This window comes from Lipomyces japonicus (genome assembly GCF_038497905.1).
Source record: "Lipomyces japonicus strain CBS 7319 unplaced genomic scaffold V1514scaffold_4, whole genome shotgun sequence".
Lineage (NCBI taxonomy): Eukaryota > Fungi > Ascomycota > Lipomycetes > Lipomycetales > Lipomycetaceae > Lipomyces > Lipomyces japonicus.
In genome coordinates this window covers 157,577-175,111 of record NW_027117816.1, presented here as the reverse complement: position 1 = coordinate 175,111, position 17,535 = coordinate 157,577, and the positions used below count along the sequence as shown (strand labels likewise).

Below are 17,535 nucleotides of genomic sequence, written 5' to 3'. Positions count from 1 at the left end.
TGCGCCAGCGTTGCTGGCATTTCCTGAACCGCCGCACGCCGCACCGCCGCGAATTTGGCGAATTCTCACCAAAAGCCAAATCCCAAAAGCCAAATTCTGAATTAAATGCTGAGCGATATTGTTATGTATTTACGCATTGGCGCCGGCTGGCTTGTATCATCATTCTCCTTCATGGGCAACAACTGAATTAAAACAAATTAACAAATAAAACACAAGCCGACAGTATTCAACGAAATTGAGTTTAATTCTCCAACCACTACCGAACGAAAAAGGGGGGAAGGCAAAAACAAATAAACAAAATAACGCACGCACGCAAATCAATGGAGGTCTCGGTCACAACGACGGGCCAACCGCATGATCTGGTGTCAAAGCTGCGGCGGTATCCTTCTGCTCCATCGTTTAGCAAGGCTGTTGCTGCAGTTCGACGCACCAGGCGGCAGACAACCGCTGCAGAATTGCCAGGTCCGACGGCAGAGTTGAGAGCTGCAACGACATCAATCGCTGCTGAAACTGACGCACAAGGTGCTGGTGTTGACAATTCAGTTGCATTATCAATAAGTGACAGTCCGATGTCGTCAGTTGCTACAGCTTCATCTGCGTCTACAAGCCTTGCATCACTGCCACCCACTCCTGCACTACCACCTCCGTCTGCTGCTGCCGCTGTTTCGGTTAGCAATGCTTCTTCCGCGATTTCTACGCCGCCCATGCCTGCGGTTTCGTCAATGGCGAATCCTAGTCCCGCAGGTTCCACCTCGACCGCGTCGACATCATATCAGTTAACTCCACAATCCATTAAGCGCGAACCAAGTTCTCGCCGAAACTCGGGCAGGACCGATAGTGGTAGCGGCCGGTCAATGAAGTTTGTTCTTGGCAATTTATTCAAGGGCTCGTCCAAAAACGACAAGATTGTTGATATTTCGGCACCGTACGATGCAAAACACGTTACTCATGTTGGATACAACTTGGAAACTCGGGAATTTACGGTACGTTGCAAACGAAACTATATATTCTCAGTACATTCACTAACATCAAGACTTACAGGGCCTGCCAGTCGAGTGGCGAAATATGTTGGCCGACAGTGGCATTTCAACTACCGAGCAGGAAAAGAATCCGCAAGCAGTTATGGACATTGTAGCTTTTTACTCAGAGACCACGGCTCACAATGATGATGACGTGTGGAAAAAATTTGACCGGGCTCATCATCAAGACGCTCCAACGTATCCGTCATCTGTTCCCGCATCTCCGGCACCTACGTTAACACCAAGGAGTCCACATTTCCCAAGAAATATCGAAGGCAGTTTTGAAAACCCACGACCAGCACCAGCTCCTCCTTCAAAGCTGATTCCGAGCAGACCTGCGCCACGGCCACCGCCACAGAAAGGCCTGCAATCACCTTACTCTCCCAATCATCTATCGCTGGCTTCACAGCCGTCACAGTTTAGCATTCAACAACAGTCAAATTTGCAATCTCCACAGTACTACCACGTTCAACAACAACAACAACAACAACAACAACTTCTGGCATCATCTTCGTCGATATATCGCACTCCTTCGCAACAACAATTGCATTACCAGCAAGGTTTCTATGGGTCACAAAATCTTCAATCAGTTTTGCAGCGAGAGAAGGAAATTAGAAATTCATGGAGCAAATATCAAAATAAGGAACTTCCTCCTGAACCTCCAAAAGAACATGACGATGATAACGACGACGACATTCTGCCCCAATCTGTCAGCAGCAGTCTTGCACCTTCTCCTGAATTTGTTTTACAGCACGACGCAGATGAACATGACCGGCTGCAATTAGCGACCCCACAGCCTTTCAGGTTCAGTGAAAGCCAAGACGCGTTTCAAGCAGTCGAAAGCAAGCAACAATTTAAGGAACCTCAGAGCAAAGCCGTACAGCATGGCATCGATCAAGCCAGTCGATTAGATAATTATGAAAAAGCAGTGATTTCGCCTCGCAGGCGAGAAGCCAAACGATTGCGTGATGCGGAATTAATTAACCGGCTAACCGCGATATGTTCACCGGGAGATCCTACCCGGTTATATCGAAACTTGCATAAAGTTGGGCAAGGTGCATCCGGCGGCGTGTACACGGCATATCAAGTAGGCACGAACTTGTCAGTAGCGATCAAGCAGATGCATTTGGAACAACAACCAAAGAAAGAGCTTATTATTAATGAAATCTTGGTCATGCGGGAATCTAAGCACAGAAACATTGTCAATTTTATTGATAGTTTTTTGCACCGGGGCGATCTGTGGGTGATCATGGAATACATGGACGGAGGAAACTTGACCGACGTGGTAACGTATAACATGATGTCCGAGGGTCAAATTGCGGCGGTGTGTCGAGAAACCTTGTATGGTTTAAGGCATTTGCATGATAAAGGCGTTATTCATCGAGATATCAAGTCCGACAATGTTTTGCTGTCAATGACTGGTGATATCAAGTTAAGTAAGTTGCAAACAATATTTTGCGCCATATAAGGTACATTTACTAACTTTTTTTTTACCTTCTGCAGCGGATTTTGGGTTTTGTGCACAAATATCGGACAAGGCAGTGAAGCGAACGACGTTGGTAGGCACGCCGTATTGGATGGCTCCGGAAGTGGTTTCCCGCAAGGAATACGGCCCAAAGGTTGACATATGGAGTTTAGGCATCATGGCGATCGAAATGATTGAGGGTGAGCCGCCATATTTGACTGAATCACCCATGCGAGCGTTATACCTGATTGCCACGAACGGCACGCCAGATTTAAAGGACCCTGGCGCGCTGTCTAGCACGTTCAAGGCATTCTTGGGCTGGTCCTTGCAGGTTGATCCGGACAGGCGAGCGTCGGCTGATGAGTTGCTCGACCATCCTTTTTTGCAAGCAGCCGATGATTTGCGGTCCTTGGCACCGTTAGTGAAAGCTGCAAGACTGGCCAAGTTGCAGGAACGTAAGTCGTCTGCTGCCGCGATCAACGTTGGCGGCGGAGGCATATCTCATTAACAAAAATATTGCATGCTATATATATAGATATGTATTGGGAGATAGAGAAAAATAAAAACGAATGTATTTAAAACACTTGGCCGGCGTCTACGATTTACGAATGGCAACGTGCATGTCGCTATAGGAATAAATAGCTGATTCAAACATATGTTGGACTATTAAAACACATTGTACAATACTCATTTATTGTATTGGTCGCTGGTTGAAGCTTTTTGCTGGCATGATGCGTAATGTAAAAAAATAATAACGGACCGTGCACCGGCCCATTACGTATACCGCGTGATAATCAATATATATTTATAATCTACATCTAATTTATCTCAATCTTGCCACCGTTTTCTGTTTTTACCAATACAATATCTGTCATGTTTCGGTCAGCAACGCCTTCTCCGATTGAAGAAGCAGTGAGTATGTATCCGATTTCGGCTTTGCTTTCATTTGGCGGAAAATTGGTGGAGATCTAATTAGGTTATTGGGTTATCTAAAGACAAGGCCACGGACGAGAACCTGACTGCCGAGAATTGGGAATATGTTTTGGCGGTTTGCGATAAAGTAAATGATAATCTTGAAAACGGGTGAGGATGTTCGCTTGACGCATAACTGATTGGGCTTATGCTAACATGACTTGCAGACCGAGAGACGTGGTTGCTGCGCTGCAGAAACGACTGACTCACAGATCAGCCAACGTCCAGCTCTACACGTTAACGGTATGTTCAAACAACGATGATTACAGCCTTTTTTTTGAGGAAATCAATCTAATTAAGTTTTCTTCTTTGATGATGATTAGCTCACGGATTCGCTTGCGCAAAATTGCGGGACAAAGTTACATCGCGAGCTGGCATCCAGAGCGTTCACGCAGGTGCTCATCCGGGTCGCATCCGATAGATCCGTGCATGCCAGCGTGAAAGCTCGATTATTAAATGTCATGGAAGACCTGGTAGAGTTGTTCAAGCCTGACCCGTCGTTAAGCATCATGGCTGACGCGCTGGCGACAGTCAAGGCCGACAACCCGCGCCTGCACGCGCCGGATAAGCCTCAGAAGCCGGCCGCCGTGCAACGCACGCAAACGTCTGAAGACGAAGAATTGCAGATGGCGTTGGCGCTGTCGTTGCAAGAGAGCAAGCAACAGGAAGAGGACGAACAGCAACGCCGAAAGCAGGAGCAAGGGAACGAGCAAAAACAGCAGCAGCAGCAGGACGAGCACGTGGCCGGCCCAGATTCAGCGATCAATCCGACGGCCACGATCAGCAGGGTCAGGGCATTGTATGATTTGACCGCGACCGAGCCAGGCGAGTTATCGTTTCGGCGAGGCGACGTGATCTTTGTGCTGGATTCCGTGTATCACGACTGGTGGAAAGGCTCGTTGCGAGGTGAAGTGGGCATTTTCCCGTTAAATTACGTGACGCCGATTCCGGACCCGACCGCGGACGAGATTCAGCAAGAGATTGAGGACGAAAAAACCGTGTTTGCGGAAGCGGCAAACATCGAACGCTTGTTGGCGTTGCTGTCATCACCCAATTCGGCCACGGCAGCGTCAGCAGATTCGGAAGAATTGCAAGCCCTGTACCGGTCGTCGATCGGGGTCCGGCCCAAGTTGATCAAGCTGATTGACAAATATTCACAACGCAAGGAAGAACTGATTGAATTAAACGAACGGTTTGCCAGCGCGTTGCATAAGTATAATTCGCTCATGGAATCATACGTTGCGCAGTATCGGTCGCAAAGCAGCAACAGTGGTCATTATCAGTCACCGTTCGCATCACAGCAACAGCAGGTGCCTGTGCCACCGCGGGCACCGTCGTTCCCGTTCGTGCCGCCTGTAAGTTCCAGTCAAATCACTGGGCCAGGGTATCCAACGTCGCCCCTTTCTCCTCAGGCAAGCGGTCATGCGGCGCCACCGTTAATACCGGCAACCCCGTTGTCTGCAACTACGTCTTTGTCTGCTTCCCGGTATAACGTGCCTTCGCAATTCCAACCCCAGCAACCTGACCTGTCGATTCCCGTGAGCGGTAATTCAACAAGTAGCAGCAGCAGCAACATTGGTAACGGAGGTGGACCAGGATATGTATATCCCGACTTGTCGACATTTGGCTCAAGACCGCAACCCTCATCAAATCAACCACAGGCACCTCGGTACGGGAACACGAGTCAACCGTCGTACCTATACTAACTTTTTTTACATGATGTCGTTATACAAGTTTTGATAATTGTTTTGTTTAACTTTTTTTTTTTCAACTTTTTGTGTTGGGCGTCTGTATGTGGTTCTGATTTTTTTAAGTTGATTTTACAATATTATAATTTTTGTTTCAGCACGTAGTTAGATTACATATACACATTATTCAACCCAGAAGGAATTGCGGAATAATTCAAATGATTAAAAAAATAAAAATAAAAATAAAAAAGCACCCGTATTTTAATATAAATAAAATAGCCAGTCAGGGCCAATAAAAAAACAACGGGGAAATTATTAAAAAAAAATGCCAAAAACAAGAACGAAAAAAAAAAAAAAGGCACAGTATAAGTTTAAAAAAACCAAGAGTCAAATTAAGCCAACGCCATGAGTCCAAGAACAAGGGATCCGAGCAAGGCAACAGTATTGGCTGAGTCAAGCTTGGAACCACTGTTGGGAGCAACAACAAGCGTACCAGATGACGAAGCGGAAGACGATGTCAACGTAACTGATGATGCCAAGGACGATGCTGCAGAGCTGGACGCGGTTGAGGAATTGACAACTGCGCTAGAATTTCTCCATACGAATGGCTATAAGAATGTAAGTTAGTAAACCAAAAAAAAAAAAGAAAGTGACATGACACTATTGATGTTAGGTTAAACAACGTACGGTAGCAGTAGTAGATGAGAACGTGGTGGAGAGAACGGAGGACGACGAAGCCGACGACGAGGAAGTGGTTGACTGAACAGTAGATGACGCGACCGAAGACGAAGTCGATGACTGCGGAGCCTGTCCGTTGATGGTGAACGTTCTGCGAGCGCAAATCATTAGTAAAAAAAATTCCACCAAGTATCAACAGATAACTCACCCAGAATAATTCACGTCGCCCGTGGAATCATCTTCAATCACGATAACGTAATTGTATCCGGTGTAGACATGAGTCGGCGGAGTCCACCGCACAATGCCAGCTATAATTTCAAACTTTAGTACGCCAACATAAAAAAATAAAAATAAAAAATAAAATTGAGATGGTTATTACTGTTGGGCAATTTGGTGATGATGGTCAGGACGGATTGCAGGTTGTCGGAATCGCCCTGGCGCAGGAACAGTGACACGGTGTGATTGTTTGACGCGGTCCACTCGACCAAAAAAGCCTTGCCAGCACTACGATTTGGCTTTCGCGTTAGCTTGATGTCGATGACATGACTTGATGAACGCGTATTCTCACAATGGTCGCGTCATGAAATATTGTACTCACGTCAAAATGGCGCCAGAAGCAGGAGCGGAAATTGGATTAACAGACGTGGCCGCAGACACGACGCTGGCCACCGCCAAAAGAGTTGAAAACAAAAATTTTGAAAACAGGACCATGATGGAGATCTGAGGTGAGGTCAGCAGACAGTAGTGGTGGCTGGTGGTTGGTGGTTGTGGGGAAGACAGTGAAGACGGGGAAGATGGAGAGCAACAAAGGGGCAGTTAACGAGTTGATTGATTTATTGTATACAAACACTAAATTTCAGGCACATCGGCCCGTTTGGGCACAAAAGTGCCAGTTCACGTCACCCTGCGCAACACCTGCCTTGACCTTTAAAGTTCGTGTTCGTGTTCGTGTTCGGGCTTGGGCTGCGGTTCCTGCTTCCGGCCCGCCTTGCGATTGCCGAATATGACGTGCCGGGCCTCCGCAATCCTGGCACCGAACTCTTGCTCCTGATCCAGTTCAGCCGTGCCTGTTGTGCTGGAAGACCACGCGTCCGCTTTGGCCGCAATCCATGCAAGAAAAGAATCCTGCACGGGACAATAAGCTGCGTGCAGGCTTCGCAGTTGTCGCAGGGATGAAAACACCTTGATCCTTGCGTCCACGCTCGTGATCACGTCACTTGATAACTTGTCCTGAAACGCAGAGCACCAGCGGCCAAGTTCTGCTTGTGCCGTGGTCGGCGAACCTGTCGCGACCACATCCTCCACAAACGTAGCACACCGTGCCATGAATTCCTGGTCGGCAGGGTCGGCATCGAAATGGCGCCGTAGCACTTCACCGCCGTGACGGTTGTAAAACTGGGTTTGGCCTGACCTGCCGTGCACGGCTGACGATAGGGCAAACATGAGCCGCAGCCTGGTGCCGCGGTCGGCCTCCGTCGAGAGCGCGTCCACCAGGCGCGACACCAGGTTCGTGACCGGCATGGCTACGGAAAGGGCCGGTCCGTTGTTGCGCAATGCTGAGCCAATCACTCGAGCAGCCAAGGACCGCACCAGTGCATTGTCGTGTGACTCGGCTAATGTCATGAGCTTGTTCGCCACGGCGGGCTCGGCCAACGCAAGCCCAAAGTCAATCTCATGCGCCAGTTCCTCCAAGTTTTGCAACGCAGCCACAAGCGTCCCATCATGATTGCCAATTTCGGTTTTAATTTTGGTATGGGAAAGCACGTACGCCAGGTTGTCACCAAACTCGACATGCTCGGCCTGCGTGAGGTAAGGATTGGGCTTATGTGAGTACGGCACATTCCCGCTCTCGCCATCGTGAGAAGTTATTGGGCTCCCGTTTTCAACCAGCACGACTTGAACGCCTGCGTTTTCTATTGCATCATCCGGCGACAACAGCTTGGCCTCTCTCTCACCGGTCTCCAAGTTCATGCGCACGTGCAGGCCTTTATCATGTCGTCCGTCAGCTCTGACTCTTTTTATTTTCAAAACGCAACAGCAAACTCTTACCCGCCGTTATTTCTTGCCCGAGTCGGACGTTTTCCCATTCCCCAGAGGGCTGAAACACTTTTGAATAGCACTCGCCTGCTGGTCCATGGGGGCAAATAACCTTCTCGGTATCTGATTCTGATTGTAGTGCACATGCATTATAACTTGCTAACGCAGTACAAACTATTAACAACAATTGTAACCGCATAACTTTTAAAATGCCAAAAAAAAAAGCGTTAGTCTAAAAATATATCACCCATGCCATTTGAGAAATTTGACTGGAACTCTAAAGGAAATTTTGAGGGTATATATAGCACTATTCTCGAGCTCCTTTTGACCACGTCTCATATTTATCCGCGATGCGTTGACTCGGTCAGCCCCTGCTTTAGTGCGCTGCTAATTTTGCGAATATGCTGTGATTTATGACTTGCCTTGTGCCCAGGGCAACTAGTAAATCGTGCGAATGTTTGAATTAATAATTATAAACGTAAATATGTATAGTCATTAAATATTTTGGTTGGTACTTGGTTTTCAAAAATTAAATTTGTATATAACTGCTCAATCGTGAAGGTCTTTCTTATCGCCCATGTTGCCATAACTTCCAAGTCACAAGTGATTCACACTGCCTCAAAAAATTATTAATTGCTTAAAACCTGTTGTGGCATTACGTACAATATAATAATCCTTATTATTCACTCATTCGTTTGATTTTGCTCTACAGATCCTCGTTCGTTGAATCATGGCTGAAGAGACTGATAGGCTTTCTCAAAAGTTAGCCCTGCTGGGTTTAACCGATCAGAAACTCACCGACGTTCTCAAAAACAAGAAACTGGCTCAATCACTTTCGGCTGTCGTGACCGAGGCCAGTCCGGATAGCAAGCCGATTGGTGACAAGGCCATCGCCGCATTATTGCAATCACTTGCTACCGGTCTTAAGGACGTGACTGATGTTGCGATTCTTTCTGTGCGGTCGTGGCTCACAAGCTTAATTCTTGACAAGAAGATAAAGTCGTCGATTCAATTAGATGGTATGTGCCCCGTGGCCTGACTTGTTTTCTTTTCTTTTATGATCTTGATCTTTGAATTTGAACTAAAATAAAATTAACAGCTGCGGTTGCATATATTAAGCTACATGGTGCTGACTCCAACATTGCTGATCTCGAATTTGCTTCTGGTGTCGGTAAGTTGTGAAAATAAACAGAGACCTAAAAGCCCTCAGCAAAATTTTGACTTTCTTTTTTTTCTTATTTTTTTTTTGGTTTAGGCCAGGAGGTGACTCTAGAAGATGTCGAGCGTGAAGTTTCCAAGTATTTTACCGAAAACGATGCGTCCATCAAGGAAACCAGGTACAAATCGATCCCGTCCTTGATGACGGCAATCAAATCCTTGCCATCATTAAAATGGGCATCACCAGCAGAAATTAAGAATGCGATTGATGCCAAGTTGCTTCAAGTTCTTGGACCAAAAGATGAGCGTGACGTTGTGGTTAAGAAAAAGAAAGACAAGGCTGGCAAAGCAAATACTCCCGCTGCGGTAACAGAAGCACCAAAGAAGGTCCGCAACATGTTCACTGAAGGATTTTTGGGCGAACTTCATAAGCCAGGTGGCAATGCTCAAATTAAGCCAGAATTAACAGAACAACACTTGAAAGCGACCGGCGGCAGAGTGTTTACTCGATTTCCACCCGAACCCAACGGCTATCTTCACATTGGACATTCGAAAGCGATTGCCGTCAATTTTGGATACGCAAAATATCACAACGGTGTTTGCTATCTGCGATACGATGATACGAACCCGGAAGCTGAAGAGGACAGGTATTTTGTTGCGATTAGGGAAATTATTGATTGGCTTGGCTACGAGCCATACAAGGTCACGTATTCATCGGATTATTTTCAGCAACTTTACGATTTGGCCGAGCAATTGATTATTCGTGACAAGGCCTACGTGTGCTTTTGCAGTGCGGAAGAAGTTAAGGCCAACCGAGGCGAGAAAGGTGGGGATCGGAAAGCTTGCAAGGAAAGAAGCAAGCCCGTTGAGCAATCACTGCAAGAATTCAGGGCCATGAGAGATGGCAAGTACAACCCTGGCGAGGCCACGTTAAGAATGAAGCAAGACCTTGCGAATCCGAACCCGCAAATGTGGGACCTGGTTGCGTATCGCGTGCTAAACGCACCGCACCCGCGCACCGGAAACACGTGGAAGATCTACCCGACGTATGATTTCACGCACTGTCTGGTGGATTCGTTTGAAAACATTTCGCATTCGCTGTGCACGACCGAGTTTTATCTTTCCAGGGAATCATACGATTGGCTTTGTGATCAATTGCAAGTTTACAAGCCGGCCCAGCGGGAATACGGCCGGCTGAACATTACCGGTACCGTGCTTTCTAAGCGCAAGATCATGCGCCTGGTTAAGGAAGGCTACGTGTCTGATTGGGACGATCCACGTCTGTTTACGTTGGTTGCCATCCGCAGGCGCGGTGTGCCGCCGGAAGCCATCTTGTCGTTTGTCAACGAGCTCGGCGTGACCACAACAAACAGCAACATTCAGGTAGTCAGGTTTGAATCCGCCATTAGGAAATACCTGGAAGATAACACGCCAAGGTTAATGTTAATCCCAGATCCGGTGCCGGTTATTCTTGATAACTTGCCGGATGACTATTTGGAAGAGATTGCGTTGCCGTTCAAGCCCGGATCACCCGAATTAGGTGAACATGTTGTGCCGTTTACGAAAAAATTTTATATTGATCGGGCTGATTTCCGTGAAGTGGACTCACCCGATTATTTCCGTCTTGCGCCTGGCAAGTCGGTCGGTCTTTTGAAAGTACCATTCACCGTGCGCGTGACCGATTTCGTGAAAGATCCGGGATCGGGCAAGGTAACCGAGATTCATGCCGTTTATGAAAACGAGCACAAGATTAAACCCAAGACGTTTATTCAATGGGTTGGCGAATCTGTCAAGCATAAATCACCAATCAGGGTTACGCAAGTTCGAAATTTTAATCGATTGTTTGTATCCGAAAATCCGGAATCGAATCCGAACGGGTTCTTGGCAGATTTAAATCCTGATTCGTTGCAATTATTTAACAACGCCGTGATTGAAACCGGATTTAATTATGTCAAATCAAGCGCGATTGGTGGGTCGGAAAGTATTCGGTTTCAAGCTCTCAGGGTTGGATATTTCTGCGTCGACAGGGAAGCTACTGATGATTCAATAATTTTAAACAGAATTGTCACATTGAAGGAAGATTCGGCCAAGGGAGCCTAGATATATATATATTTTTTTTTTTTTAATCTCGTTACGAGTTGATAGTTTTTCTTTTTTTTTAAATTAGATGACACTAAACCCCAAATGCATAAAACTTTTCTTCTCATGTAATAATTACAACAATAAACTCCTTAAATATTAAAAATGATAACCAATATATATATATATATATATTAGTTTTTATATCCAAATCTTTGCATCAAGTAATCAGTCCTTGGCTTTCCCAATTCTTCCTTAATCTCTTTTAACTGAGCCATGCCGCGCAATTTTTTGCGATTTTTAGCCTGATTCTTGGATTTTTCAGTTTTGACGTCTTTCACCGTGATTGCCGGCGGCTCGCGAACAAGTTTTTTACCCACAACGTTATAATTTTCAAGAAAATCGTCCATGACCGCACTAAACGCTGCCGATCGTAATTCTTGCCTGCCATCGTTGTCATTTGCATTTTTTTGAGTGCCGGCATCAATCTCCCGTTCGAATTCGGATTTCTGATTATCATGATCGTCATCAGAAAAATTGTCAAAGTCAACATCATCCAAATCTTGGCCGTCAGATTCATCATCATCTGATTCAGCGTACATGCGTTCGATCTGGTCAAACCGATCATCCAGTAATGTCAAGCCTGCGTTTCTAAACATGGCAGACGATGTCATTGAATAATTTGAAGTTTCGGTTCGCGCACCGGTTATTCGTTTTTTGCCCTTGGCAAAACTAACTAACGAACCCACCTCGTCTTGATCGTCTTCGTCATCCGAACCAACAAAGCCACGTTGCTTGGCAGCTTGTGATATCTTGAACCTTGCGAATTCTTTTTCCCAGTCTTGAGCGTCATCGGCAAGGTCTAAATCTGTTGCGACTTGACGACCGATATCTTCATCAGATTGCCACCCATCTTGATCGTATTCTGCCTCGTCGTGTTGTACAAACTCATTATCTTCATCGTCATCATGTGCGTCGGTGACCAACTTGTTGAAAATATCATCATCGTCATCTTGCACGTACTCTTCATCTTCGAGTGCTTCCAAAACTTCTCTCAACCTGGGGTCCATGTCTGGCTGCAATCCGGCGATCGCATCCGGCACGGCTTGAGAATCTTGATACGTTCTCTTTTGCATTACCGCACTCGGCCGAACTTCTGGTGGTAAAATGTTATTACTATTTTCGTCGTCGTTGTTTTTACCATCCTCCTTAAACAGAAGCCCTTGACGGGCCGAGAGTCTGGCTTGTCGATCACTGGCAGCCGCGGTTTTAACGGACGGAATAAAAACTGCCGGCCCGTCATCGTTGCGGCCGATTTCTCGCAAATGCTGCATGTAGTCGTATTTGCTATCGTCAAACGTGATGCCATACATTGCGGCTTCACCTTCGTTGTCCCTTCGATCGACAAATTTTTCCCGCTCACTTTCTAGATCGTGCAAGGTCTTGATGGCCTGGGCACCATGGCCAGCGTCCGTGCTCGTGCTTGCGTTCGGTGATTTCTTGCGATTCATCTCGACAAACACGCCTGTCGGCGCATCAGGATCGTTAATCAATGGATCTTCCATCGATCGATGCATGAGTTGATATCGATGAGCAGTCTTTTTGTTGAAAATCAGTTTGCTCTTTAGTGGCACTTTTGTTGAGCCGCTGGTGGTGGTGTTGGTGGCTGCCGTCGTGTCGGATGCTTGTGATGCAGTTTCGGCAACCGACGTTTGCGGATCTGGTGAACCACCACGCTCTGTTGTGACTTTTGATGTCATGTTTTTCTATTGTGTATTTCCAAAATTGCCGTAGTTGACTGAATGTGAATCTTGAGCGCAGAAAAACTTGATCAAAAAACAAAGAAAATTTAGTAAAGTTGAATTTAAAAGTCCCAACCACGCCCAACTTTAAAATTTCATGTTGCTCCCCGGCTTTTGATTTTCCAACCATATAGTTAGTACTAGATATGTTACCTTTGCAAATCATTTATATGATTTGTCACAAGATACGAATAGTACGTAAACCCCAACATAAACGTTATATAATTGATTCGTGCCCGTACATAGGCATTGGTTGGTCGGAACATGTGTAGTTCGAAAAGGACAAATACAATAATATTAAAAACACATATAAATTAAATTTGCGTTTAATACAGTTATATAGTGGATAATGCAAAAATATTGACATAATAGGCAAACTGTTGTGAACGAACGTTTTTGTAAGGTATAGGCCGGCCAACAAACAGACAAACTGAACCCGACAATGGCAATACGTCCGCCCGCACAACATTCGCATGTAAAATGGCAGGAACAGATTAATCGAATCATTATGCTTGTCTTTGGGAAAGACAAGATGGTTAATTTTTTATTTTTAAATATGTTAAATTAGAATACACGCAACTCCAAATAAGAACGAAGAAGAAAAAATGATGATGATAATGATGATGATAATCATGCCGTCTTATGATGATAACGCGGCCAAGTCAGCCGCGGCAATCTTGGCAGCCTGCTCAGCTTTTTGCTTCTTCAATACTTCCACACGAGCCTGGAACTCGAAATATGCACATTTCTCATACTTGTGTCTCTCGTCCTGCATCAAAAATCAGCCTTCTCGGTTCTTTTAAACGAAAATTAAGCGTGCATGTGTACGGACCTCGCATTTCCAAGGCAAGTAATATGAATCACGGCGGCATTTGTTTAATGGAATAAGTAAGCTCGCACACCGATCTCTGTACACGAGTGGCAGCTTGGCCTGCTTCATCTCTTCTGGCGTAGCTATGTAAAACAATCGTCAGTTGCAAAAAAAAAAAAAAAAAGATTTGCCGCGCAAGACACAACATACCCTGACGCGGCCATTCGTAATCTGCAAGCGTTTCGTGTCCCATGGTGTTGAATAACAAATATGGCTATGAATAAATTGAACTGCTGGAGTGAATTCTTTCCTAAACTGCTACAAAAATTCAAGACCCGTTGATTGGCAGAGCTGTGGGTGTTACCCGGCCCCTCAGGGTTGCGGCTCGCACCGGCGGCATAAGTGAGCCAACGCTGGGGCAACCCAAACGCGTGCACTTTAGCGTCCGGTAAAGTGACGACGCGCTCGGCCCAGCAGGTGTGTAGGAACCCATCCCTACTTTGTAGTGCCAACTAAGACCATCGAGAGACAGAGCCGAGAGCGAGGGTGCTGAAATCGATCAGTCGACGTGTTTGCTTCAAATCAATTGACTCGCTGGCATACGAACAACAGCAAGGTTTTGGGTGTGAAAGTTTTGGATGGTGAGTCGCAATACCATATATACTATTTTTCCCTTAACGTGCTCGTCAAAGAACGCGTCTGCTCGCTCATCCTGAAAGGTGATTACGACACAGAATCAGTGTGGTTGGAACAAGTTTTTTTTTTTTTTTTTTGGCTTGTTTCTGATATGACTTGGGTTATTGCTTTTTAATTAATTAATTGCATCGATCAATTTCCATTTAATTTTGGTCGTTCGTTGTTGTTTCTATGTTTTCAACAAGGTGGGGCTAACGTGAATTGCTATGCACAGGATTGTATATCCAACAACGATCAACGATTGCGGGTTTTTCTTTTGCATAATTGGGTATTAAATACTGGTGATCCAACGTTTACTTTTCAGATCCAGTAAAAGAAAAAAAAAAAGTTGTGGATTTTGTATGTCCAACAGAGGCGCATACTGATCGGGCATGACGGACAACAGCTTTCAAATCTACAAGGCCACATATTCAGGCGTAAGTTTTTTTTTTTTTTTTTTTTTGAGGCAATTGTCGCTAATTATGTTATCATTTGGTGTAGGTGCCTGTGTATGAATTCATTTGTAGAAATGTGGCTGTCATGCGTCGGAGGTCAGACGCATGGATGAACGCGACCCAGATTCTCAAAGTTGCCAATTTTGATAAACCTCAACGAACTCGAATTCTTGAACGAGAAGTGCAAAAAGGTATTCATGAAAAGATTCAAGGTGGTTATGGAAAATATCAAGGTACGTTCAAAAGTTTTAAACCCCGGTTTTTTTTTTTTTTAATATTAAGCGCAAACATTTGTGCAGGAACCTGGGTTCCGTTGGAAAGAGGACGTGAGATTGCCATTCAGTACCGCGTTGAAGATGTTTTAAGGCCAGTTTTTGAATTCAGGCCGTCATCAACCAGTCCGCCTCCGGCACCAAAACACATCACTGCGTCTTCCGTTCGAGGTCGAATTCCGCGTGGCGGCTTAAGCCGATCGGCCAGCGTTTCATCAACAACCGCTACGCAGTCTAAACGAGCGGCAGCGGCAGCGGCAGCCGCAACCGCTGCTGCTGCCGGCAGAGTAGCATCGTATGGCTCACGAGGCCGAGGCAGAACCGTCGGTCGGGGTCGGGGTCGGGGTCGGGGTGGTGCAGGGGTTGTGCGGCAAGTCAGTGAAGATGAAGAAGAAGAAGCTAATGAGGTTGATGAGGAGGTCGAAGAAGAAGAAGAAGAAGAAGAAGATGATGATGATGACGATGATGAAGATCCAGATGACGAAGCCATGGATGACGATGTGGACCATGTTGACGTTTTGGGTTCGGAAGACGGCTTGGGTGCTGACGACGTTGTCAGCCGTCGACAGTATCTAAGGCAAGTTTTAACTGATGGAGAAAGTATATCGGCAGATTCCGCATCCCTGACATCCCGAGGATCGTCAGCCAGCGAAAACGATTCTGATGATAGTCAAGTGAACGGATCGCCACGGCGGAAGCGACGCGCGCAAGAAGCAATCGGCCAACAACGACATGATCATCATTTCCAACGGAATGGCCACGGCGGCTTGCCCGCGGTTCAGAGTGCGTATTCAAGTCGCTTACTGGAATATTACTTGTCACCAAATGACGACAACATTCCTGAGTTTCTTATTCATCCGCCTGTTGATTTTAATGTTAATGCCGCCATTGATGATGATGGCCACAATGCGTTTCACTGGGCATGCGCGCTTGGCAATCTGAAAATGATTGACGTGCTGTTACGAGCAGGTGCCAACATTGCCGCAACCAATAACTTGGGCCAGACGCCATTGATCCGAGCAATCACGTTCACTAATAATTATGAGTTAAGAACGTTCCCCAAGATTGTGGACATTCTTCAAAGCACGATATTTCATGTCGACCGATTCGGGCAAACCGTTTTCCATCACATTGCCACCACGACCACCTCAAAATCGAAATTATCAGCTGCCCGGTATTACGTTGAAATAATCACCGCCAAAATTACAGAATCACAAACATCAGAAACGTTAATGCAATTTCTTAATCATCAGGATAATAATGGTGATACAGCGTTGCACATTGCTGCCCGCAACGGTGCGCGCAAATGCGTCAAGGTATTTTTGGGTTATCATGCCAGTACTCAGATCATCAACAAGCAAGGTCACACTGCTCATCAATACCTCTACAACAACAACAACAATGGCAACGGTGCGGGTGCGTTAAAATCAAGTTCGTCACCGTTTCAACCATACCACGAACCGGGATCACATCGGACCACGCCGTACGGGGGTATTTCCCGACGGTTGCAACAAAATGGACATAGTCATAATCATAGTCATAGTCATAGTCATAGTCATCATCATCACCAATCACCACCACCACAACAACAACTACAGTCACAAGCGCAAGTACAACAATCCCAAGAACATTACAATCATTATCATAATAATCATAATAATACTACAAGTCCCTATAATCATTCAATCCCACTAATATCAGGCCAAACTCAAATTGCGGCACGGCCGCATACTTCAGAGGCAGCCATTCGAGCAACCCAAAAGGTCACACCGGCAATGGCAGATCATCTAGAAGCGCTTGCCATGGCTTACGATGCTGAATTAAAGGATAAGGAGGCAGATTTAAGTCAGGCGACTCAGTTGTTGGAAAACATGAAGCGAGAGATCCTTGCCTGCGAAGCTGTCGTTCAAAAATTGGAGAAAGAAGCCGGCGGCCCGGCGGATGCCAAACGGATAGCAGATGAGACAACCGCGGCGGAATCTCGCATGATTACGCGAGCGCAAGAACTTCGCAGGATTGTGGAACGCAAGCAAAAGCAGGACCTATTAAACCTCGTGGGCGAAGAGGAAGCCGTGTTATTAAATTCAGGTCATGGTAATAGTATTGATAATAATGACAAGCACGAAGAGTTTAATAGTCAGGGCTCGCATTACGGTAGCAGCAAGCTTGACTACGTGCCCGGTGCTGGTGATGGCAGTCCCGAGCTGGCGCAGGACCTGGTGTTGGAATTGCATAATCTTCAAGTCGAACGCCGCAAGTTGGTTGACACGATTATCGAGTTATGGGCAGCAGCAGGAGTTGGAGAGAAAATGAATGATTACAGGCGGCTAATATCGTTGTCGTGCGCGGTCAAGGTTGAAGAAATTGACGACATGCTCGACGGCATAGCGCAGGCACTTGCCGGCGATGGCACTGAGTAAACCA

General features: G+C 46.1%; 8 protein-coding genes across 8 annotated transcripts; 4 read left to right on the top strand and 4 right to left on the bottom strand.

Moving 5' to 3' along the window:
- Positions 1 to 5: 5 nt before the first annotated feature.
- On the top strand, positions 6 to 3,189 carry V1514DRAFT_302008 (kinase-like domain-containing protein). Its single transcript, XM_066925561.1, has 3 exons — positions 6 to 983; positions 1,042 to 2,455; positions 2,523 to 3,189. Exons 1-3 carry the CDS (start codon positions 321 to 323, stop codon positions 2,990 to 2,992), a joined length of 2,547 nt encoding a protein of 848 aa, XP_066785533.1. The 5' UTR covers positions 6 to 320; the 3' UTR covers positions 2,993 to 3,189.
- A 168-nt stretch (positions 3,190 to 3,357) lies between these two features.
- Positions 3,358 to 4,745, top strand: V1514DRAFT_262448 (uncharacterized protein; the record flags this gene model as incomplete). The annotated part of the gene is made up of 4 exons (XM_066924775.1): positions 3,358 to 3,400; positions 3,480 to 3,567; positions 3,624 to 3,699; positions 3,780 to 4,745. Coding segments are annotated over 4 exons (1,173 nt in total), but the record flags the coding sequence as incomplete, so codon positions are not given.
- A 574-nt stretch (positions 4,746 to 5,319) lies between these two features.
- V1514DRAFT_149597 (Ser-Thr-rich glycosyl-phosphatidyl-inositol-anchored membrane family-domain-containing protein) lies at positions 5,320 to 6,641 on the bottom strand. The gene is made up of 5 exons (XM_066924499.1): positions 6,421 to 6,641; positions 6,202 to 6,326; positions 6,031 to 6,130; positions 5,832 to 5,973; positions 5,320 to 5,752 (listed from the first exon to the last, which is right to left on the bottom strand). Exons 1-5 carry the CDS (start codon positions 6,531 to 6,533, stop codon positions 5,537 to 5,539), a joined length of 696 nt encoding a protein of 231 aa, XP_066785531.1. The 5' UTR covers positions 6,534 to 6,641; the 3' UTR covers positions 5,320 to 5,536.
- A 108-nt stretch (positions 6,642 to 6,749) lies between these two features.
- On the bottom strand, positions 6,750 to 8,058 carry V1514DRAFT_340700 (uncharacterized protein; the record flags this gene model as incomplete). The annotated part of the gene is made up of 2 exons (XM_066929032.1): positions 6,750 to 7,807; positions 7,872 to 8,058. The coding sequence occupies 2 exons, from the start codon at positions 8,056 to 8,058 to the stop codon at positions 6,750 to 6,752; spliced, it is 1,245 nt and encodes a 414-aa protein (XP_066785530.1).
- Positions 8,059 to 8,373: 315 nt separating this feature from the next.
- V1514DRAFT_325024 (tRNA synthetases class I, catalytic domain-containing protein) lies at positions 8,374 to 11,247 on the top strand. Its single transcript, XM_066926535.1, has 3 exons — positions 8,374 to 8,878; positions 8,959 to 9,030; positions 9,115 to 11,247. Exons 1-3 carry the CDS (start codon positions 8,590 to 8,592, stop codon positions 11,115 to 11,117), a joined length of 2,364 nt encoding a protein of 787 aa, XP_066785529.1. The 5' UTR covers positions 8,374 to 8,589; the 3' UTR covers positions 11,118 to 11,247.
- Positions 11,149 to 12,965, bottom strand: V1514DRAFT_325022 (Low temperature viability protein). Its single transcript, XM_066926534.1, has one exon. The coding sequence runs from the start codon at positions 12,854 to 12,856 to the stop codon at positions 11,291 to 11,293; it is 1,566 nt and encodes a 521-aa protein (XP_066785528.1). The 5' UTR covers positions 12,857 to 12,965; the 3' UTR covers positions 11,149 to 11,290.
- Positions 12,966 to 13,538: 573 nt separating this feature from the next.
- V1514DRAFT_346033 (NADH-ubiquinone oxidoreductase B18 subunit) lies at positions 13,539 to 13,962 on the bottom strand (the record flags this gene model as incomplete). Its single annotated transcript, XM_066929251.1, has 3 exons — positions 13,539 to 13,667; positions 13,731 to 13,852; positions 13,920 to 13,962. 3 exons carry the CDS (start codon positions 13,960 to 13,962, stop codon positions 13,539 to 13,541), a joined length of 294 nt encoding a protein of 97 aa, XP_066785527.1.
- Positions 13,963 to 14,776: 814 nt separating this feature from the next.
- V1514DRAFT_317842 (uncharacterized protein) lies at positions 14,777 to 17,531 on the top strand (the record flags this gene model as incomplete). The annotated part of the gene is made up of 3 exons (XM_066925858.1): positions 14,777 to 14,821; positions 14,886 to 15,072; positions 15,139 to 17,531. The coding sequence occupies 3 exons, from the start codon at positions 14,777 to 14,779 to the stop codon at positions 17,529 to 17,531; spliced, it is 2,625 nt and encodes an 874-aa protein (XP_066785526.1).
- Between the last annotated feature and the right edge of the window lie 4 nt (positions 17,532 to 17,535).